At 48.9% G+C, this 23,987-nt stretch overlaps 1 protein-coding gene across 3 annotated transcripts in view; it reads left to right on the plus strand.

The window, feature by feature from the left end:
* TDRD9 (tudor domain containing 9) overlaps nucleotides 1–23,987 on the plus strand; it is a 112,571-nt gene that overhangs the window by 75,246 nt on the left and 13,338 nt on the right. For 2 of the 3 annotated variants that reach the window (XM_042235592.2, XM_042235593.2), the window contains exons 27-33: nucleotides 192–281; nucleotides 728–988; nucleotides 2,126–2,281; nucleotides 3,204–3,274; nucleotides 4,647–4,756; nucleotides 5,249–5,345; nucleotides 19,992–20,130. In XM_042235592.2, the coding sequence (XP_042091526.1) occupies nucleotides 192–281; nucleotides 728–988; nucleotides 2,126–2,281; nucleotides 3,204–3,274; nucleotides 4,647–4,756; nucleotides 5,249–5,345; nucleotides 19,992–20,130 (924 nt within the window). Of the gene's footprint in view, nucleotides 1–191; nucleotides 282–727; nucleotides 989–2,125; nucleotides 2,282–3,203; nucleotides 3,275–4,646; nucleotides 4,757–5,248; nucleotides 5,346–10,458; nucleotides 10,900–19,991; nucleotides 20,131–23,987 lie in introns of those variants that run through there. The other variant, XM_042235594.2, reaches the window with a different exon arrangement.

Raw genomic sequence — 23,987 nt, forward strand, 5'->3', positions numbered from 1 at the left:
CCTTTGTCTTTTCACGTGGAAACTAAATATAAAATAGTTACAATCAGAGAAGTGGTGCAGACGGAAAGCGCCTTCCCTCAGTGGCCTGAGGCCTCGCCCCGTCCTGGGAGTCCCGAGAAGCGGGCTGGGCTGGGGCGGCCGCGTCTGGGCTCCTGGCCGGGCCTGCGCTGACACACACCCGCCTCCTCTAGGTGTTCTTTGTGGACTACGGGAACAGAGCGCGCGTGGCGCTGGGCGTCCTCAGGGAGATGCCCTGCCGGTTCCTTGAGCTGCCCTTTCAGGTGAGGGGGACACACTCCTGTGGCCTGAGCGTGTGAAGCTGGAGGGGTCTTGGAGGTCAGGGCTCGCCTCTCAGCGTGCAGTTGGGCCAAGACCCAGAGTAGGAAGGCACTCAGTATGTTATACTCCCCTAGTCTGGTTTCTGCTTCTTCCCCAAGATATATTGCTGTAGATGTTTTTGCTGATAGTACTTCTGGAGCAAGTTAAAAGTACATGGAGGGTTTCAAACTTAGTGAAGTTTATAATGCTTTTCCACCTGTGCTTTGTAAAAGTCATTCTAAGCTTTTTTGTCATTGACTGACGAAACCGTGTGATTTTACCTGTGACATCCTCGGTCACCCTGACATGCTTCCAGTAGGACCCGGGACGGTCCCTGGTGCAGACCCCGCCCAGGCCTGCTTTGGGTGGCGTCTGGGCTGAGGGTCAGGCCCTGCCGTCCGTCCTGCAGGCCCTGGAGTTCAAGATCTGCAAGATGCGGCCGTCGGCGAGGTGCCTGGTGTGCGGCGAGCGCTGGAGCGCCGCGGCCGGCCGGCGCTTCTCCGCTCTGGTCAGCGGCCGCACCCTCCTGGTGAGGGTCTTTTCCATGGTGCACAGCGTCCTGCACGTGGACGCCTACCTCCCCTCAGGGCTGCAGGACACGGTCAGCGTACGGAGCATCCTCATCAGCCAGGGCTACGCCGAGCCGGCCGAGGAGCCCTATGAGTCCAAGGTGCGTGCTGCCCGTGGATGGAGTGCGTGTGTGCGTGTGCGCGCCCGTGGGCGGGGTGGGGAGTGAGGCAGAGGGGGCCTCTCCCGCTCTCAGGATCCCAAGCGCTGCAGAGCTGGACAGCGATCAGTGTGTTGAGACCTGTGGTTCCTTCCTAAATGTCTTCTAGTTTCTTTGAGACCAAATCTTGGTGGCCAGGTGATTTGGTGGCCAGGTACTGTTCCTGTTGGTTTCCGGTTATGAAGCTGTGTTTTTTTTTTTTTTTTTTTTCTTTTTCTTCTTGGAACGAAACTTAGATGTTAAAATGTTCTCTCTTTGGGGAGTTTTAAAAAAATGGATTCCAAGATTTATCTCGCTAATGAATTTTATAATTCCTTTATAAAATATTTGTTTCAAGCATTTGAAACATTTCAAAATGTTTTTCATCTGTTTATTTCAAAACCATTTCTGAAGCTGCCTTTCTTGATCTGAAAGTTTGAGATGCCACTTTGAGGCTCATGTTGAAGGTGGTTCCTTCTATAATTTCTGGTGGGGATGAGGTACTGGGTTGGGCAGGGGGCAAACCAGCAGGAAAACGTCACCATAGAGCCAGCTGGGTTTGTGCTTCCACTTGAGAAAACGCACTGGGGGTCCTGGTCACAGTCCCAGGATGCAGCTGACATTTTGCACAAAAACGCTGAGTCACTCTTCGGTTCTCTGATGGCTGAAAGCTTCCCTGGTGGCTCAGCTGGTGAAGAATCCTCCTGCAACGCTGGTGTCCTGGGTTTGATCCCTGGGTTGGGAAGATTCCCTGGAGAAGGGAAAGGCTACCCACTCCAGTCTTCTGGCCTGGAGAATTCCATGGACTGTATATGTCCAGGGTTGCAGAGTCAGACACGACTGAGTGACTTTCACTTTGGCAGAAAGTTAGTAAAGGCTAATGAGCTGAGCCTTCAGTGAGCTCTGTCTTCTTTTGTTTGAATCGATAAATTGCCTTTTGGCGTCTCAATGATCTGACACCATCAGGGTGTCTTAGTGGTCTCTTAATTATCCACCCTGATGACAAGGTCGTGCCTGTGAGATGCTTTGACTAATTTGGAATAAGATGTTTTCAATACTGGTTTTCCTTTCAGCAAAATGGATTTTTCTTATTTTGTTTAGCAAAGCCACGAAGTTCTCAAGGGTCTCTTTTCCAAATCAGTAGAAGGCCTGACAGACGTGTCCACAGCGTCTCCTGTGAAAGATGACGAAAAGCGCCTGATCCGGATTTTGTTAGAGAGCTTTTCTTCCAATAAGCTGGGTAACCCGAACTGCAAGGTAACTTACAGGAGTTATTCCAAAGTGCAGTTAGGAACTCTGAGTCACTCTGCAGCTATAAGCTGAGTTGCAGCTGGAAGTCATGGCGGCTTTTTGTGCTTGGTTTTTAGTGCTGTTGCTTCTCTCACTGTGGAGCCTGTATTAATGTGAGAAAAACCTAGAGTTTACTGTAGAGACGGGCTTTTGACTAGTTCTTTTTTTTTTTTTTTTTGAGTGGTTCTTTTTTAAGCCAACCTTTCCAGAGGCAATGCCATGTGAAAAAAATTACACAGCCTAAAAGCTGAGGATTATGTTTATTATATTTGGCGGACTTTCTGAGGACTCAAGCCTGGGAGGCAGCCTCTCTGACAGTTCTGAGGAGGCAGGATAGACGGGAGCTTTGTAACAAAGCTGGGCAGTTGGGTGGCAGGCTGCGTTTCCAGTCACAGTGACCAGTGCTTGCTCGTCAGATGGAGGGGAGCACAGCTGTGGGCTCCGGAGAACCAGCATCAGGGCTCAGCTTCGTCCCAGGGAGGCGTCTGGCGGGCGGGCTGGCTGGGACATGTCCCCTCGGCCCAGTCAGGGGCTCTGCTCTTGTCGCCCTGGCTGTTGGCTGTGTGATCTCAGGCCTGCTGTTGCAGTGAAGAGGGTCCTTTCACAGAAGTGTCTGCCTGTGTTTCCTTTTAATCTTGTATGTGTGTGTGTGTATAGATGTATTTTATATGCAGAATATGAAGGTTAGCAAACCATTGATGGAAACAGGTGCATCCCAGGAGAATACCTCTTTTAAGGCATTTTTCCCCCATTAGATCTTCAAGACCTTATGACTAAGATGTAGCTTTTTTCCTTTCTTTTAAACTGAGAGCTGACTTTTGGATTTTTAAAATGAAAGTGAAGTGGCATTTTACTTACCGGTAACATCTAATATGTTTTGTGTGTACAGGCAGTACTTCACGGGCCTTTTAACCCTTACGAGCTGAAGTGTCATAGTCTGACCAGAATATCCAAGTTCAGGTATGATTAAGATTCCCACGAAGCGTCTTTCTCTGCTCCTCTGTTCACAGGGCTTACCAGAAACTAAGCTTTTCTATGTCTAGCCTCTCGGAACGTGCTGCCTTTGCTAAGGCCTCTGGCCTGCGCTCGCTGCAGACCTGAGGTTCTCACATTCTCTTAGGTGAAAGCCGTTCTGCTGAGGCCTGGGCTTCGTCAGGGCCCTCGTCATTTCTGTTCTCAGCGTCGTCGTCATTCGTCCAGCAGGTCTGTCGTGCCTGCTGTGTCCTGGAGGAGTTTAGGGAGGGCACTAGTGACCACCTCACAGGTGGTGTGCCTCCCACGTTATGGATCCAGCGGGCACAGCGGCAGGACAGAGGAAACCTCTGACTTCACGGTGGGCTGGTGTGGCTCTTGATGGGCTCATGGAACATCTTGGAGGTGTCTCAGAGCGCCCTGACCACACTCGGAAGGCCATCGGGTTTCAGAAGTCTGAGACCTGGAGTGTGCGGAGGAGTGAAGACCAGGAGCATCATGCTGGCAGGGCGAAGGCTGTGGGAGGGTCCTGGCAGCAGAGGGTGCAGGCCGGATCTGGAGCGAGTGCTCCCCTGAGGACGGGGAGTGAGAGCAGAGGACTGCTGGGAGGTGCGGGGCGCCAAGCCTCACGAGTCTGTTCCTCCTGAGAAGCATGAGAAGCCTCATTTTGTGCATCTTAAACAGTCGCTTGTGCTGCAGGGGAAAACCCTGGTTTGCCAGAGTCCCCTCCAGAACTAGCAGCAGATGTGTCCTCAAGAGCCTGTTAGAAACGCAGAGCTCAGCCCCCGGTTTGCAGCAAGAGTCCCAGGGTCTGCAGGTGCCCAGTGAGCACTTGAGAGGGTGCGGGCCCACACGGAGGAGAGACTCCGGAGGCTGTTCCCTCCGCGCTCCAGGCGGGTCACTGTGGACTGTGTCCACCGCAGGAGGAGCAGAAAGCTCATGAGAGCTTTCAGTGTGGACTCGACAGCCTGGCCCGTGATTAGAGTCAAAGGTTCGGGAGGAGCAGGCGTGGAGGGGGCCATGTTGGGCTGCTGTGAGCAGGGGGCAGGTGGGCCGGGCTGGGCTTCCCGCAGGCGGGTGTCCAGGGACAGCCTGCCGGGAGGCAGGCAGCAGCCGCTGCAGGTGGGCAGCGCGGGCGGCTGTCTGGCTGGAGGTGGAGGTTTGTGCCAGGGCAGCACGTGGGTCCGGGCGTGGCTGGGACAGCAGGGCGAGGAGACTCCATGGAGATGGGCCGCGGCCTCCCAGCAGTCGGTCGGGCGCTGTGTTTGCGAGTCGGCCTGTCTCTGAAGTGGCTCCTCCTGGTCTGGCGTCAGGCGCTGCCTCGTGGAGGGGCCGCCTCTCCTGGCAGCTCTCCTTTCAGGTGCGTCTGGATTGAGAAGGAAAGCATCAACTCGGTCATCATCAGCGACAGCCCCGAGGACGCACACCAGCGGCTGCTGGTCGCCGCGTCACTCTCTGTGAACACCACCGGTGAGTGGGGGGCCACGCCACCCTCCCTGCTCCCTGCCAGACTCCAGGGCAGGATGTCTGTCCTGAGGTCGGGAGCAGCCTCACGCCTGCGGCCCAGCTCTTGGACTCTCTTCTGAGTGCATCGGCGGGTGTGAGCTTGTGAGCTGGAGTGTCCCAGCCTTCCTGTTCCCTGCGCGGGGGCGCAGGGATGGACTTCTTGGCCGTCCATGCTTTCCGTTATCTTGGCCGGACAGGAGGGTGAATCCCAGGTCTTGGCCTGAGGAGGAAGGAGAGGAGGAGTAACCAAACAGGACAGGGTCAAAGCCAGGGCCTTAGGCGGTGGGTTTCCCTTGGGGGGCCTGGGGACCCGCACCGGGGAGCTCTGCCCTGCCTGGCGTCTGTGGGACAGCTGCACGCAGGGCGGGAGGCCTGAGCATGGGGCGGGCGTGGCCGCGGGCAGCGGAGGCGTGGCGCCCGCGGTGACTGCCTGCCCCCCGCCGGGCCTGTCCGCAGGGTCCACCATGCTGCTGCGGGAGACCTCCCTGATGCCGCACATCCCAGGCCTCCCTGCACTCCTCAGCATGCTGTTCGCCCCCGTCATGGAGCTCAGGTAGGGAGTGCTTGCAGCCTGGACCCCAGGCTGCGGTGAGACCTGAACCAGCAGGAGAAGCGGGTGTTCTCTTGGGACAGAGCTCTGATCGAAACGCGCCCTGGGGTCTGCCTGCCAGCAAGACCCCTGGCTTCCGTGTTTACGGTGGTTTGTGGGGCTGCGCTTGGATCCTGTTCAGAAAGACACTGAGCGGACACACAGCCTCCTACGGGCGCCCCGGTGACAGTGCCGCGAAAGCACTCGGGAGGGAGAGCAGAGGCTCAAGGTGGTGCGTGTCCGTAGCCAGCGGCCCGGGGGCGATGCCAGGCTCCCTGGCAGTGGCGTCAGTGGATGCTGGTGGGTCCCGCTCGTTGCGGGCTGTGAGCAGAGAAGGCAGCTGGAGCCCCTGGAGTGGCGTGAGGACGAGCCAGACAGCAGGCAGCCCCAAGACCCCGCCCTTTGCACGGCATGCGTTGGAATAGCAGGGGGCTTGCGTTGGAATAGGAGGGCATGGCCGAGGAGGCAGCCTTGTGGGGCTTCGTCGGGTTGCGGGGTGGGGGGAACCCAAGGAAGGAATGCTGCTGGGCCTTTGGGAGCCCACGTTCTGGTGGGTGAGACGGACGGCCTCCCCAGACACTGAGGCAGGCCTACGTGCTGGAGGAGGGCTCCTGCCCGTGGCTCGTGCCCCGTCCGCCTCTCCTTGGACCACACACAGGTCCATTGACCAGCCTCACTGAGTGCAGGGGAGGTAGCCCTGTGCCGTGACTCAGCCCTCCTCCTGTGAGGGCTGCTTAGAATCTGCTGTCACGTCTCAGGTATACAGGGCTTTTAAAAAATAATGATAATAATTATATATGTCTTTTCTCCCTACTATAAAAACATATGCTACTTAAAAAGAAAAATACTGTATGGGAGGAAAACGAGCATTATCAGTGTATTTACTCGGTGGTCACCTGGACGAATATACTCACTCAGAGAAACTGGAGTCGAGTTGGCTCGCAGGGCTATGCACACGCTCCGTTTTGCTTCAAGGTCTCCGTGCACGTAAGCGTTTCCGTAGTGCGGCGGCGTCTCTGTAAAGATTCATTGTGAGCATTGCACCAGACACTGCTGAGTGGACACATGGGGGCTTTTACCAGCTTTTCCCTGTCTTGTTTGGATTTGGGTTTGTTTCTGACCTGCTCTGACCCTGAAGGAATTTAATATGCCTTTGTATGTTGGAATTTGGTTTCTCTCTAGTTTTGTAGTAATGGTGTGATAAACATCTTTAGAATAAAGGCATCTCTGGGGTCTTTGTAGGGGAGACAGATGTGAAATCAACACGCCAGGTGCGATGCCACAGTCAGAAAGCTCCACGTAGGGCAGGGCTGGGGGCTCTGACTCGGTGGATGCATCACCACATCTGTCCAGGCTCCTGCCTGAGCTCTTTTTTCAATATAAACTCTTGAGGACTTGAGTAATGCAGTGTATTTTTTTTTTTTTTTTACCCAAGATGAATACCTCTTTAAGAATTCTGGACAGTGAGGTATTTGGAGGCACTCAGAGCCTGAGCAGGAGGCGCTCTGGCACGCGCCGTCTTGCCGCACTGTGGCCTGTCCTCCCGTGTAAGAGCTCTCCCCATCACCTCCAGCGCTCCAGACTCCCCGAGCCTTGCCGCTTGCCCTGGATGGCCAGCGCGGGAGCGGAGAGCGGCTCACATCTCCACCCTGTGTGCTCACAGACTGTCTCAGTTGTTGACCAGTGTATTCATGGGCTGTTTTTGTAATTTTAAAAAACCTTGCTCCATTCCTATATTTTAAAAAAGCCTTAGGAAACAGGAGGCCGGAGCAGGGACCTGTCAAGTACTGGAAGCGGGTGGGGTGCTGAGAACATACATCAAGAAAGGGACCTGGGCTTGCTCTCTGGCCGTGCCTGGCGCTCCCTGAAGTCTGGGCTTCCCCAGCTGTCAGAGCGGCCCTCCTGGGCTCACAGGACGGTGGAGGAGACTCGCAGATGCTGCAGCCCCCACCGTGACTCAGGGCCTGGCTGTTCGCGTCTGGCGGCAGAGCGGGGAGGTGGCAGAGCCTCAGAGGACAGCCTGAGCAGCATTTGGAGATGCTGTTAGGCTCTTAACACTTTGAAGGTTAATACAGTACGCATTACAGAGAACTTAACAGCGTGTTTTTCTTTTTTATGGAGGCTTCAGATTGATTGAACATTTGCCTTTTGAGGAAATATATTTCCTTATTCAACAAGCTCTGGAAAATTCTTAAAGAGATGAGAATACCAGACCACTTGACCTGCCTCTTGAGAAATCTGTATGCAGGTCAGGAAGCAACAGTTAGAACTGGACATGGAACAACAGACAGGGTACAAATTGGGAAAGGAGTACGTCAAGGCTGTATATTGTCACCCTGCTTATTTAACTTCTATGCAGAGTACATCATGAGAACTCTGGGTTGGAGGAAGCACAGTCTAGAATCAAGATTGCCTGTAGAAATATCAGTAACCTCAGATATGCAGATGGCACCACCCTTATGGCAGAAAGTGAAGAACTGAAGAGCCTCTTGAAGACAGTGATAGAGGAGAGTGAAAAAGTTGGCTTAAAACTCATCATTCAGAAAACTAAGATTGTGGCATCCGGTCCCATCACTTCATAGCAAATAGTTGGGGTAACAGTGGGGTATTTTCCTGGGCTCCAAAATCACTGCAGATGGTGACTGCAGCATGAAATTCAAAGACGCTTTTCCCTTGGAAGAAAAGTTATGACCAACCTAGACAGCATATTAAAAAGCAGAGACATTACTTTCCCAACAAAGGTCCATCTAGTCAAAGCTATGACTTTTCCAGTAGTCATGTATGGATGTGAGAATTGGATTATAAAGAGAAAGCTGAGCCCTGAAGAATTGATGCTTTTGAACTGTGCTGTTGGAGAAGACTCTTGAGAGTCCCTTGGACTGCAAGGAGATCCAACCAGTCCATCCTAAAGGAAATCAGTCCTGAATATTCATTGGAAGGACTGATGCTGAAGCTGAAACTCCAATACTTTGGCCCCCTGATGTGAAAGTGACTCATTTGAAAAGACCCTGATGCTGGGAAAGATTGAAGGCAGGAGAAGAGGACGACAGAGGATGAGATGGTTGGATGGCATCACTGACTCAATGGACATGAGTTTCAGTAAACTCCAGGAGTTGGTGATGGACAGGGAGGCCTGGCGTGCTGCAGTCCATGGAGGTCTCAAAGAGTTGGACATGGCTGAGCAACTGAAATGAACTGATTTCCTTATTTGGTTCATATGGGGAGTTCTAGGATATTAGCTTGCAATAAAAGTTCCAGGGTCTCTGTTTCAACATAATTTTAACATATTGCAACGTAAGTTTAAAGCTCCTTGTTTAGAGAAGTTGGCCCTTGCAAAGACGGCTGTGGTGCGCTTATCTACACTGAAGCTCCTCCTGTGTGTGGTTCAGGCTGGGGACTCCATAGTGCGCCCTTGCTGCCTGCTGTGAGGAGTGCACTTTCTTTTGTTCCTGTCATGATTTTTGCAGTTTTCAGTTTGAATATAAAACATGCTTCATAAAGGAAGTAAAAGTATTTTTATGGTCTTAATCACTGTTTCTTAGGTGCACATAGGGTGTTTAGGATCCCTAGAACAGAATTCGGAGAAGGCTATGGCACCCCACTCCAGTACTCTTGCCTGGAAAGTCCCATGGACGGAGGAGCCTGGTAGGCTACAGTCCATGGGGTTGCTAAGAGTCGGACACGACTGAGCGACTTCCCTTTCACTTTTCACTTGCCTGCATTGGAGAAGGAAATGGCAACCCACTCCGGTATTCTTGCCTGGAGAATCCCAGGGATGGGGGAGCCTGGCGGGCTGCCGTCTATGGGGTCGCACAGAGTCGGACACGATTGAAGCGACTTAGCAGCAGCAGCAGCAGAAGAGAATTAAACCCAGTGCTTTGATTTCCTTTATTAATTCAAGCTTTAGAGTCGATGAGCATGGAATCGCTGCCCCAGTGGGGGTTAGTTCAAGGCTGAGCGTGTAGGGCCGTCCCTGTTGCAGAGCGGGTGCTCTCACAGGTGAGCGGTCAGTTTAAGTCTCATCGCGGCTGCAGTAACGTGGAGGTGACGCGATGCCTCATTGACAGCCGTGATGAAGCTGTCGTCCTTCACTCTGCTGAGCCCTGGTTATTCTGTTTTGGAAAGGTTTTGTATAAATTGAAATAATTAATTACATTCATTAAAAACAAATGTGGGTGAGCTTGCCATTTAAGGAAACATTTTGGTGACTGTTGTGTAAAGCACATACTCAGTATCTGACGTGTAAGTGAGTCTGAGTCTCTCTGAGTTCACTTAGAATGTGATTCTCTTTCATTTTCATTAAAGTGAGGGGGAAAATGTGTGTGTGTGTGTATATGTTCAGGACCAAGAAGAAAGCTGCTTACCTAGAGTACTTTCCTCAGAGTTTTACTGATCTAGATGATGGGAAAAGGTCTGCATTGATTGAGTCAAATAAAATTACCAAAATATTTTTAAAGGTATTTAATATCAATATTTGTAAAAAGTGAGAAGATCTAAACAGACATCTCTCCAAAAACGACATACAGGTGGCTCATAAACACAGGAAAAGATGCTCAACGTTGCTTATTATTAGAGAAATGCAAATCAAAACTGCCATGAAATATCACCTCACACGAGTCAGAGTGGCTATCATAAAAAAATCTACAAACAATAAATGTTGGAGAGGGTGTGTTAAAAGGGAACCCTCTTGCATTGTTGGTGGGAATGTAAATTGATACAGCCACCATGGAGAACAGCATAGAGCTTCCTTAATAAACTAAGAATAAAACTACCACATAACCCAGCGATTCCTCTACTGGGCATATACCCTGAGGAAACCGTAATTGAAAAAGACACACGTACCCCAGTGTTCACTGCAGCACCATTTCCAGTAGCTAGGACATGGAAGCAGCCTTGATGTCCACCAACAAATGAATGGATAAAGAGACTGTGGTACTTGTATATAACTCAACCATAGGGAGGAATGCATTTGAGTCAGTTCTAATGAAGTGGATGAATCTAGGACCTGTTACGCATAGTGGAGTAAGTGAGAAAGAGAAAAACTAAGTTTATCCTCACATACATATGGGCTTCCCAGGTGGCGCCAGTGGTGAAGAACCCGCCTGCCAATGCAGGCAGACGGAAGAGACGCTGGTCCAGTCCCTGGAGTGGGAAGGTCCCTTGGAGGAGGAAGTGGCAGACCAGTCCAGGATTCTTGCTGGAGAATCTCCTGGGCAGAAGAGCCTGGCGGGCTGCTGCAGTCCAGAGGGTCGCACAGAGTTGGACGCAACTGAAGTGACTTAGCACGCGTGCATGCACATGGAATCTGGAAACATAGCAGTGGCCCACCTGCTTGCAGGGCAGCGGTGGAGGCGCAGACAGAACAGCCTTGTGGGTGCAGGGTGGCAGGGAAGGAGAGGGCGGGGAGAGCAGCCTGGGAGCGCGCATGCCACCACACGTAGAACAGAGAGCCGGTGGGCGTTCGCTGTATGATGCATGGAGTCAAACCTGGCGCTCTGTGACAACGTGGAGAGGGTGGGACGGGTGGGAGGTTTAAGACGGAGGGATGTGTGTATACCTATGACTGATTCATGTCGGTATGTGGCAGCACGCAACACGGTATTATAAAGCAGTTATTCCCCAACTAAAAATGAAATGTCAAAAAATATTTTATTCATTTGATAGTATCAGTATTTCAAAATGTTCATTCATTTGATAATCTGTTGAGCCTGTCATGGGCTGAGACAGTGGTGTTTTAAACTAATGCCTGTAACATGCGAGGGAGCTTGGGGTCGAGGGGCCTGGCTGTGTATGTGTGTGGCAACAGGGTTCAGGAGGGGCCTGAGCCCCTCCTGCCGGGAAGCCAGAGAAGCAGGGGCCTGGCTGGGAGTGTGCTATGCGACGGAGCCCCGCAGAGGTGGTCGTCAGGATGCCATGGACCCCGCTGGGAGCCCTTGAGCCACGATGCAAGATGAGCGGACGTGTTGTGAAAAGCCAGCAAAGCCAGACGAGAGGAAGCAGCAGTAGATGTGGGGTGAATCGGCTGACTGCCCGGTGGGCGATGGCAGTGCTTTGGACGGGGCCAGTGGCTGTTGGGATGCAGAGGATGAGTGGATTTAGGAAAGCTCTCGGAGATGGAGGTGGCAGGAGCTGGTGGTGGCGGCGGGAAGCAGCAGGCTTTGTGCAAAGGGGATCTAGTGTTCTGCATTCTTGGTGTGTGTGATTGTTTTGCGGTAGGAAGGTGGGACAGACATCTTGAAGCTTTTACTGGGTGCTAGACTTCTTTCACAGGTCACACATGAGTTTATAACCCTTTCTCCAGAAATATCACTTATAAGACTTCACTGGGGAGGGAATTCCAAAAGTAGGGGGAAGACTGTATGTGATAAAATATTCTTCACATTTTCTTGTCTAGTGCAGTGAGAATCAGAAACCTAAATAATGGATTAGTAACAATACTTCACTCTTTTTATAACTATGTATACTCTATTGTTTTTAATATAAAAACAGGACGAGAAAATGCAAAAATGAAATTAGTTGCTGCCTTAGGGGTTGGCAGAATTTAGGATTTTATTGGTCACTTCCTTTAACATTCAAGCAGGGCTTACAGACTTACATGGGCTTCCATGTGGCTCAGATGGTAAAGAATCTGCCTCCAATGTAGGAGACCAGGGTTCAATCCCTGAGTCAATAAGATCTTTGTGGAAAATTCTTAAAGAGATGGGAAAACCAGACTGCTTTACCTGCCTCCTGAGAATCTGTACGCAGGTCAAGAAGCAACAGTTAGAACTGGACAGGGAACAATGGACTGGTTCCCAACTGGGAAAGGAGAACATCATTGCTGTATATTGTCACCCTGGTTATTCAACTTCTCTGCAGAGTACATCATCCAAAATACTGGGCTGGCACAACAGCCCCAGGGAAATTCCTAAAAATATTTTTACTATTACCATTTTTAAATTAAAAAAAGATTAAGTTCTTTATTACTCCTTTAGTTTTCATTTTTATAACCTACTATTACCTTGCAAAAAAAGACCCAATTTTAAAAGCAAATTTCATATATATATTTTATAATTTTTGTGGTTTTCTTCTGTATTTTTAATATTGTATTTTTGAGAGTCTAACCTCTACTCTAGATTTTTAATCTTTGCTTTTTGATATTTGTTATCAATTTTGTGATAGCTCAGTTGGTAAAGAATCCACTTGCAATGCAGGAGATGACTCTAGTTCAATTCCTGGGTTGGGAAGATCCCCTGGAGAAGGGATAGGCTACCCACTCCAGTATTTTTGGGCTTCCTTGTGGCTCAGCTGGTAAAGAATCCGCCTGCAATGCGGGAGACCTGGGTTCAACCCCTTGGTTAGGAAGATCCTCTGGAGAAAGGAAAAGCTACCCACTCCAGTATTCTGGCCTAGAAAATTCCATGGACTGTATGGTTGATGGGATTGCAAAGAGTCAGACACGACTGAGCGACTAACACACTTTGTACCTTTAAGAGTAAAATCTTTAATATCCATTTTCACTCGGGTGTGATTAATGGCTTGACTGCTCTCTCCCCTTCTGACTCTCCCTTTCCTCCCCCAGGTCACCTCTGTTTCCCCCTCCACCACCTCTTCTCTGCGTATCTCTGTGAACCTCTCTGGGTGTTCCACGCTGTGGAGAGCACCTAGGGAGCTGATTACTGGCTGGACTGGTCTTTGCACTTTGGACCCTCTGTCTTCTCCTCCCTGGTCACCTCTATGTCCCTCCTCCCTCTTCTCCACGTAACTGTGAACCTCTCTGGGTGTCTGTCACTGTGGAAAATTTTTTCACCATTAACCTGGGTGTTTTATCATCGATGCTGTATGGGTGGAGAAGTCTTGAGGCTACTGTAAGAATAAGACTGAAAGCCAGAGGCAGAAGGCTTAAATCCAAAACTTGAGAACACCAGAGAACTCCTGATTCCAGGGAACATTAATAGACGAGCTCATCCAAAAGCCTCCATACTTGCACTGAAACCAAGCTCCACCCAAGAGCTAACAAGTTCCAGAGCAAGACATACCACACTAATTCTCCAGCAATGCCGGAACACAGCCCTAGCATTGAAAGACAGGCTGCCCAAAGTCATGCCAAACCCATAGACACCCCAACGCTCACTACTGGATACTTCATTGCACTCCAGAGAGAGGAGATCCAGCTCCATCCACCAGAACATAGATACAAGCTCCCCTAATCAGGAAACCGTCACAAGCCCCTAGTCCAACTCCATCCACAGGGAGCAAGCTCCACAATAAAGAGGAACCACAAACTTCCAGCCTGCAGAAAGGCCACCCCAAACACAGCAATTTAAATAAAATGAAAAGGCAGAGAAATATTCAGCAGGTAAAGGCCACCAACGGAGAAGGCAGTGGAACCCACTCCAGTACTCTTGCCTGGAAAATCCCATGGACAGAGGAGCCTGGTGGGCTGCAGTCCATGGGGTCGCTAAGAGTCAGACACGACTGAATGACTTCACTTTCACTTTTCACTTTCCTGCATTGGAGAAGGAAATGGCAGCCCACTCCACTGTTCTTGCCTGGAGAATCCCAGGGACGGGGGAGCCTGGCGGGCTGCCGTCTATGGGGTCGCACGGAGTCGGACACGACTGGAGCAACTTAGCACCAGCAGCAAACGCCACCAAACCAAACCAAAGAGGAGATAGGGAGCCTACCTGAAAAAGAATTCAGAATAATGATAGTAACAATGATCTAAAATCTTGAAAACAAAATGGAGATGCAGATAAGTAGACTAGCAGCAAGGGCTGAGGAGATGCGAGAGATGTTTCACCAGGACTTGGAAGAAGAGAAGTCAGTGATGGCAATGCGGTAACCAAGACCAAGAGCACCCTGCAGGGAACCGACAGAGCAACTGAGGCAGGAGAGAGGGAGAGTGAGCTGGAAGACAGAATGGTGGAAGTAAATAAGGCAGAGAGGAAAAAAGATACATGAGGACAACCTCACAGACCTCTGGGACAACATTAAACGCCCCAACATTGGAATCATAGGAGTCCCAGAAGAAGAAGACAAAAAGAAAGGGCATGAGAAAATACTTGAGGAGATAATAGTTGAAAACTTCCCTAAAGTGGGGAAGGAAATAGCCACCCAAGTCCAAGAAACCCAGAGAGTCCCAACTAGGATAAACCTGAGGATAAACCATCACCAGATGGTCAACACTGAAATCAGATTGATTATATTCTTTGCAGCCAAAGATGGAGAAGCTCTATACAGTCAACAAAAACAAGACCAGGAGCTGACTGTGGCTCAGATCATGAACTCCTTATTCCCAAATTCAGACTCAAATTGAAGAAAGTAGGGAAAACTGCTAGACCATTCAGGTATGACCTAAATAAAATCCCTTATGATTATACAGTGGAAGTGAGAAATAAATTTAAGGGCCTAGATCTGATAGATAGAGTGCCTGATGAACTATGGAATGAGGTTCGTGACATTGTACAGGGGACAGGGATCAAGACCATCCCCATGGAAAAGAAATGCAAGAAAGCAAAATGGCTGTCTGAGGAGGTATTACAAATAGCTGTGAAAAGAAGCAAAAAGCAAAGGAGGAAAGGAAAGATATACCCATCTGAATTCAGAGTTCCAAAGAATAGAAAGGAGAGATAAGAAAGCCTTCGTCGGCAATCAGTGCAAAGAAATAGAGGAAAACAGCAGAAGGGGGAAGACTAGAGATCTCTTCAAGAAAATTAGAGATACCAGGGGAACATTTCATACAAAGATGGGCTCAATAAAGGACAGAAATGGTATGGACCTAACAAAAGCAGAAGACATTAAGAAGCAGTGGCAAGAATACACAGAAGAACTGTACAAAAAAGATCTTCATAACCCAGATAATCACGATGGTGTGCTCACTCACCTAGAGCCAGACATCCTGGAAGGTGAAGTCAAGTGGGCCTTAGGAAGCATCACTATGAACAAAGCTAGCGGAGGTGATGGAATTCCAGTTGAGCTATTTCAAATCCTGAAAGATGATGCTGTGAAAGTGCTGCACTCAATATGCCAGCAAATTTGGAAAACTCAGCAGTGGCCACAGGACTGGAAAAGGTCAGTTTTCATTCCAATCCCAAAGAAAGGCAATGCCAAAGAATGCTCAGGCTACTGCACAATTGCACTCATCTCACATGCTAGTAAAGTAATGCTCAAAATTCTCCAAGCCAGGCTTCAGCAATACGTGAACCATGAACTTCCAGATGTTCAAGCTGGTTTTAGAAAAGGCAGGGGAACCAGAGATCAAATTGCCAACATCCGCTGGATCATGGAAAAGCAAGAGAGTTCCAGAAAACATCCATTTCTGCTTTATTGACTATGCCAAAGCCTTTGACTGTGTGGATGACAATAAACTGTGGAAAATTCTGAAAGAGATGGGAATACCAGACCACCTGACTTGCCTCCTGAGAAACCTATATGCAGGTCAGGAAGCAACAGTTAGAACTGGACATGGAACAACAGCCTGGTTCAGAATAGGAAAAGGAGTGTGTCAAGGCTGTATATTGTCACCCTACTTATTTAACTTCTATGCAGAGTACATCATGAGAAACGCTGGACTGGAAGAAGCACAAGCTGGAATCAAGATTGCCGGGAGAAATATCAATAACCTCAGATATGCAGATGACACCACCCTTATGGCAGAAAGTGAAGAGGAACTAAAAAGCCTCTTGATGAAAGTGAAAGAGGAGAGTGAAAAAGTTGGCTTAAAGCTCAGCATTCAGAAAACGAAGATCATGGCATCCGGTCCCATCACTTCATGGGAAATAGATGGGGAAACAGTGGAAACAGTGTCAGACTTTATTTTTCTGGGCTCCAAAATCACTGCAGATGGTGACTGCAGCCATGAAATTAAAAGACGCTTACTCCTGGGAAGAAAAGTTATGACCAACGTAGATAGCATATTGAAAAGCAGAGACATTACTTTGCCGACTAAGGTCCGTCTAGTCAAGGCTATGGTTTTTCCCGTAGTCTTGTATGGATGTGAGAGTTGGACTTTGAAGAAGGCTGAGCGGCGAAGAATTGATGCTTTTGAACTGTGGTGTTGAAGAAGACTCTTGAGAGTCCCTTGGACTGCAAGGAGACCCAACCAGTCCATTCTGAAGGAGATCAACCCTGGGTGTTCTTTGGAGGGAATGATGCTAAAGCTGAAACTCCAGTACTTTAGCCACCTCATGCGAAGAGCTGACTCACTGGAAAAGACCCTGATGCTGGGAGGGATTGGGGGCAGGAGGAGAAGGGGATGACAGAGGATGGCTGAATGGTATCACCAACTCGATGGGCGTGAGTCTGAGTGAACTCCAGGGGTTCGTGATGGACAGGGAGGCCTGGTGTGCTGTGATTCATGGGGTCACGGAATCAGACATGACTGAGCAATTGAACTGAACTGAGGCGAAACACCCCAAGACACGTATTAAACAAATTAACAAAGATCAAGTACAAAGAGGGAATATTAAAAGCAGCAAGGAAAAAGCAACAGATGACACACAAGCGGATCCATACGTATCCGTAAGGACAACAGCTGATCTTTCGATAGAAACTCTTCCGGCCAGAAGGGAATGGCAGGATATGCTTAGAGTGATGAAAGAGGAAAACCTGCAGCCCAGATGACTGTGCCCAGCAAGGAGCTCATTCAGACACGAAGGAGAAATCAGAAGCTCTACAGAGAAGCAAAAGCTGAGAGACTCCAGCACCACCAAACCAGCTCTCCAACAAATGCTGAAGGATCTTCTCTAGACGGGAAACACAGGAAACGTTTATAAACTTGAACCCCAAATGACAAGGTAAATGGCAGTGGATCATACTTAACACTAATTACCTTAAATGTAAATGGGTTGAATGCCCGAACTAAAAGACAAAGACTGGCTGAATGGATACAAGACTCCTACGTATGCTGTCTACGAGAGACCCATGTCAGACCAAGGACACATACAGACTGAAAGTGAAGGGCTGGAGAAAAGATATTTCATACAAGTGGAGATCAAAAGAAAGCAGGAATAGCAATACTCATGTCAGATAAAATAGACTTGAAATAAAGGCCATGAAAAGAGACAGGACACTACATGATGATCGAGCGATCCATCCAAGAAGACGTGACAGGCACACCTACATAGGCACCCGGATGGCGGCGCCGCAGTGAGCGAGGCAGATGCCAACAAGCATGAGGGGGCCCAACAGTGACTCAACAGTAGTGGGAGGCCTAATGCCCCCACACCGTGGACAGATCCGCCAAACAGAGAATTGGCAAGGAACGCGAACTCTAAATGATGCAGTGTACCAGTTAGACCTAATTGATGTCTACAGGAGATTTCACCACCAAACAGTGGAGTTCACCTTCTTCCTCAAGTGCACATGGAACATTGTCCAGGATAGATCACATCCTGGGCCATAAATCTAGCCTTGATAAACTCAAAAAAATTGAAATCATTCCAAGCATCTTTTCTGATCACAATGTGGTAAGATTAGATGTCAACTACAGGAAAAAAACTATTAAAAATCTGAACGTACGGAGGCTAAATAACATGCTTCTGAATAACCAACAAATCGCAGAAGAAATAAAAAATCAAAATATGCATAGAAATGAATGAAAATGGAAACACAGCAACCCCAAACCTATGGGATTCAGTGACAGCCGTGCTAAGGGGAAGGTTCATAGCAATACAAGCTTACCTCAAAAAACAAGAAAAAAAATCAAGTAACCTAACTTAACAGCTAAAGCAACTAGAAAAAGAGGAAGAACCCCAGGGTTAGTAGAAGGAAAGAAAGCATAAAAATTAGGGCAGAAATAAGTGAAAAAGAAACAAAGGAGACTGTAGCAAAAATCAACAAAAGTAAAAGCTGGTTCTTTGAGAAGATAAATAGACAAACCATCAGCCAGACTCATCAAGAAGGAGAGGGAGAAGAATGAAATCAGCAAAATTAGAAATGAAAATGGAAAAATCACAACGGACAACACGGAAATACAAAGGATCATAAGAGACTACTATCAGCAACTATATGCCAATGAAAGGGACAACCTGGAAGAAATGGACCAATTCTTAGAAAAGTATAGCCTTCCAAAACTGAACCAGGAAGAAGCAGAAAATCTTAGCAGACCCATCACAAGCACGGAAACGGAAACTGTACTAAAAAATCTTCCGACAGACAAAAGCCCAGGACTAGATGGCTTCACAGCTGAATTCTACCAAAAATTTAGAGAAGAGCTAACATTTATCCTAACTATCCTAACACCTGTCAAAACTCTTTCAGACAGTTGCAGAGCAAGGTAAACTGCCAAACTCATTTTCTGAGGCCACCATCACCCTAATACCAAAATCAGACAGAGGCCATGAAAAAAGAAAAGTATACGGGCCAGTATCACTGATGAACATAGATGCATAAATCATTGACAAAATTCTAGCAAGCAGAACCCAACAACACATGAAAAAGATTATACACCAGGACCAAGTGGGCTTCACAACAGGGATGCAAGGGTTCTCCGGTATCCGCAAATCAATCAGTGTGATACACCACATTAACAAATTGAAAGATAAAAACCATATGATTATCTCAATAGATGCAGAGAAAGCCTTTGACAAAATTCAACATCCGTTTATGATAACTCTCCGGAAAGCAGGCATAGAAGGAACATACTTCAACATAATAAAAGCCATGTATGATAAACCCACAGCAAACATTATCCTCAGTGGTGAAAACATCTGCCCTAAAGTCAGGAACAAGACAAGGGTGCCCACTCTCACTGCTACTGTTAACATGGTTTTGGAAGTTTTAGCCACAGCAATCAGAGAAGAAAAAGAAAAGGAAGCCATATTGGACAAGAAGTAAAACTCCCACTGTTTGCAGATGACATGATCCTCTACATAGAGAAGCCTAAAGACACCACCAGGAAATCACTAGAGCTAATGAATATAGTAAAGTTGCTGGATATAAAACTAACACACAGAAATCCCTTGCATTCCTATGCACTAACAGTGAGAAAACAGAGAAATTAAGGAAACAGTTCCATTCACCATTGCGAGGAAAAGAATAAAATACTTAGGAATAAATCTACCTAAAGAAACAAGAGACCTATGTATAGAAAGCTATAAAACACTGATGAAAGAAATCAGAGGACGCAAATAGATGGGGAAATATGCCGCTTATTCACAAAACAGAAACAGACTCACAGATTCAGAAAATGAACATGGTCAAGGGGAAGGGAGGGAGAGCAGTAAATTGGGGGGTGGGGGTGGGAATAATGTATTGCCCTCCTAGATATAAACAGATGAGCAGCAGGGAAGTAGACAGCACAGGGGACTCAGCTCAGTAGAGTGCTTCAGTAACCTCTGTAAGGGAAGAGAGCCTGAAGAGGAATGTGGATATCCTGTATATCCATATATTCAGGTGTATGTGTGTGTGTGTGTGCCTGAGTCACTGTGCCATACCCCTAAAGCTGTGTGTGTACCTGAATCACTGTGCCATACCCCTAAAGCTAACATGACATTATGAACCAACTGTACTTCAATAAATGAATATTCTATATATGTGCACATGTATGTAAAATGAGCTCAAGTTACCTATTGAAAACAAAGAACCGAGTAGCTTAACAAGTAACTTCTCTCAAACCTTTTCGTGTAGAGTCGATCAAGATGGCAAATGCTATACGGGCGTCCTGTGTGGCTTGGGGTGCAATCCGACCACAGGCGCCCCCGTCCTACCGGAACATGACATGGAGCTTGCGTTTGACGTGCAGTTCAGCGTGGAGGATATTGTGGAGGTAAGGCTGCGGGTATCATGGCGTGGGAGCTCCTTCTCCTGTTTTGCTTGTACAGCCATTCAACACGCTGTGTCTGACGTGGTGCTGTTAACACAGGCTTATACGGTCTCTCTGTGATGAGAACCTTTTCACAGACCTGTATTGAGCTCCATGAGGATCAGAAAGGTGGCTGAGTGGTAAAGAACCCGCCTGCCGGTGCAGGAGACATAAGTGTTGTGGGCCCCATCCCAGGGTCGGGAAGGTTCCCTGGAGGAGGGCATGGCAACCCACTCCAGTATTCTTGCCTGGAGAATCCCATGGGCAGAGGAGCCTGGTGGGCCACAGTTCATGGGGTCGCAAAGAGTTAGACATGACTGAGCAAGTGAGCACATGTGCCCGTACACACACCAAGTAGGGTTTGGGGGATAATTGCATTGAAGCAGGTGAGGGAAAAGGAATTTTGGAAAACAGTGCTTAACTGGTAACAGTAAGGCTATAGATGAAAAGAAAAGGCGCATAAACACTGTTCTCCTTGGTAAAGTTATTCTCAAGGAGTGCAAGCTCTGAAATGGCTCAGCATGTTGCTGGAGTTGAACGGGTGAGTGAGGGATGTGGGCGCCAGTTTCTTACTGTGGGACAGGGCCTGGGGCAGGCAGGAGAGGAAGGGCGGGCACACGCTGTGAAGCAGGGTGGCCGAGAGGCAGGGCTCGGGGTCTTCGTGTCTGACTGCACGCAGGCGAGTCACATGTTCATGGAAAGTGAAAGTCGCTCAGCCGTGTCCAGCTCTTTGCAACCCCATGGACTATACAGTCCATGGAATTCTCCAGGCCAGAGTACTGGAGTGGGTAGCCTTTCCCTTCTCCAGGGGACCTTCCCAACCCAGAGATTGCAGGCAGATTCTTTACCAGCTGAGCCACAGTACGTGATCTCAAACACGTGCCTGGATTCCCCAGCGCTCTGAGAGCCAGAAACAAAGGCAGCCAGTAGTCAGCCACGAACAAACCCAGGGCCCTGATGGTAGTTTCTGGTAGGATTTTCCGATAAGAAGATCTGGGGCTCCCTGGAGAAATGGGCAGAGGAAGTACGTGAGTCCGGGGCTCCTCATAGTGCCGGGGAGTGAAGATGGCCTCAGGAAACAAGGGCACACCTGTGCCAGGGCCGGAGCAGTTAGAGCCACAGGATAAATGGTGTTGTGTTGGATGATAACCCAAGAGTGAACGGGGATATAAACCGGTGATTGAATAAACAAATGAGGAGAAGAGAGCAATCTTCTGTCCTGGGGAATTCCCAGCAGCACTCTAGAGGTGAAGCTGGAACTTCCCCTTCCCCCTCCCCCTGCTTTAGGAGCAGACTAGACTTAGTGAACGGCTTTCACTAAGCCTGGCAGACACTGCCTGGGCTCAGTGGCCAAGGCCAGCATCACCAGTGACCCGTCGTGGTGATGGCACACACATCCTGATGTGATGGAGTGAGAAGGGCCCTCGTGTCTGTGGGCTTCTCCCCCAAATTCACCACCCAACCTAGTCATGCGAGAAACATCACGTAAGCCCAAACTAGGGGGCGTCTCCGAAGATACCTGACTCCTCAGAACTGTCAAGGTCTCAAAAGACAGGAAAAGCCTGAGGATCTGCCCAGGAGCAAGAGGAGGCTGGGGAGATGTGACTGCAGGTGCCATGGATTGGGTCCAGGAATGGGAAGAGGACGCCAGTGGAAAAGCTGGTCAGAGCCTGGTGTCTGGTTACGAGCGTGGTGCCCAGGTCGATCCTTGGCTGTGACTGCTGGGCCGTGGGGGCGTGGTGCGGGAATGGTGAGGGGCGCAGCGCATTCAGGGTTTTCTGTAGGGTGGCCCCAGTAGCAGTTCTCTGTCTTTAACTTTATCCGGGACAGTTTTGCTGGATTGTGTTGTGACAGCTGTCAGTATCAGCATTCATCTTTAAAAAAAGCTTACCAAAGTTGGTGAATTTTTGTGTAGCCGTTTTAATACTGAAGATGGAAAAGAAAGCAACGTTTTTGGTGCGTTACGCTTTATTTAGAGAAAGGTAAATGCCACTGAAATGCAGACACAGCTTGTGCAGCACGTGGAGGAGGTGCTGTGGCCGAGCGAGCGTGGCAAAAGTGGTCTGCGAAGTTCAGTGCTGGAGATTTGTCTCTGGGTGATGCTCCGTGGTCAGGTAGATCCGTTGAAGTTGACAGTGACCAAACTGAGACCTTAATGGAGAAAAATCAACGTAATACGATGCAGGAGAGAGCCGACATACTCAAAATATCCAAATCGAGCTTTGAAAGTCACTTGCCCCAGCCTGGTTATGTTAATGACTACGATATTTGGGTTCCATGTAGCTGAAGAAGACCTTCTTGATTGCATTCCTGCATGTGATTCTTTACGTAGATATAACAAAACCATTCTGTCTTTAAAACACATTGTGGTGGGCTCTGAAAAGTGAATCCTGTGCATTAATGTGGAACAGAAAGGATTATGGGGCAAGTGAAATGAACTGTCACCAACCACACCAAAGGCCGGTCTTCATCCAAAGAAGGCGACGTTGTGTTTATGGTGGGATTGGAAGGGCGTCCTCTATCATGAGCTCCCTCTGGAAAACCAAACGATTAATTCCAGCAAGTACTGGTTCCAGTTAGACCAGTGGAAGGCGACACTTGACGAGAGCATCCGGAATTAGTCAACAGAAAACCTTTAATCTTCCATCAGGATAACACAGACAGTATGCTTCCTTGGTGGCCGGGCAGAAGCTCTTGCAGCTTGGCTGGGAAGTTCCAGTCCATCCGCCGTATCCGGCAGACAGTGCACCGTTGGATGTCTGTCTCCTTTGGTCTTTACAGAATTCTCTTAGTGGGAAAAATTTCAGTTCCCTCTACGACTGTAAAAGACGCCTGGGACAGTTCTTTTCTCAAAAAGATAAGTTTTTGGAAAGACGGAGGTATGCAGTTGCCTGAAAAATCACAGAAGGTAGTAGAACAAAACAGTGAATACATTGAACAAAGTCCTTGGTGAAAATGAAAAAGGTGTCTTTTATTTTTACTCAGAAAACAAAGGGACTTACTGGTGGCGCAGTGGGTAAGAATCACTCTGCCAGGGCAGGGGACTCGGGTTCAGTCCCTGACCTGGGAAGATCCCGCCCGCCTCGGAGCCCCTGAGCCCGCGTGCCGCAGCTGCTGGGGCCTGTGCACCACAGCGAGAGAAGCTCGGCGGGAAGTCTGGGCATCCCAACGAAGAGGCGCCCCGCGGCACGGCCAGAGAGAGCCCGCGGCAGCAGTGGAGGCCCAGCGCCGCCGTGAGTGAGTGGACCCGCAAACAGCCTAAGGAGCCCTCAGCAGCCCAGCGCTTCAAGTTGTCTCTAGGTTGCCTGTAACACCCACCAGTGTCAGCGCCCTGGAAATAGTTGCCAGTGTGCAGCAAATTCAAGGGCTGCTTTTTGGAACTTCATGGAGGTTTTTTCTTTTTTTTTCCTGAATGTTTTTGATCCAAGATTTGTTGAATCCACAGATACAGAGGCTTCCTGTGTATAAGATACAAGTAGGCTTTGACCAGTGTAGCCCGGTGGCTAAACCATTGCATTCCAGAACAGAAGTTTAGAGAGTGTGCTTACACTGAAAAGTCTGAACCCTCCTTACTGGGGGGTTTTTTTTTCTCCTTTGTTGTTGTTTCTTAAATTATGATAGCTGGTGGCTCAGACAGCAAGAATCTTCCTGCAGTGCCGGAGACCCAGGTTCAGTCCCTGGGTTGGGAAAATCCCCTGAAGGAAACAGCAACCCACTCCAGTGTTCTTGCCTGGAAATCCCATGGACAGAGGAGCCTGGTCCAGGGCTTCGGTCCTTGGGGTTGTCAGGAGTCTGACACGACTGAGAGACTGCACTTTCAC

The sequence above is a fragment of the Ovis aries genome, chromosome 18, assembly GCF_016772045.2.
Source record: "Ovis aries strain OAR_USU_Benz2616 breed Rambouillet chromosome 18, ARS-UI_Ramb_v3.0, whole genome shotgun sequence".
Classification (NCBI taxonomy): Eukaryota; Metazoa; Chordata; class Mammalia; order Artiodactyla; family Bovidae; genus Ovis; species Ovis aries.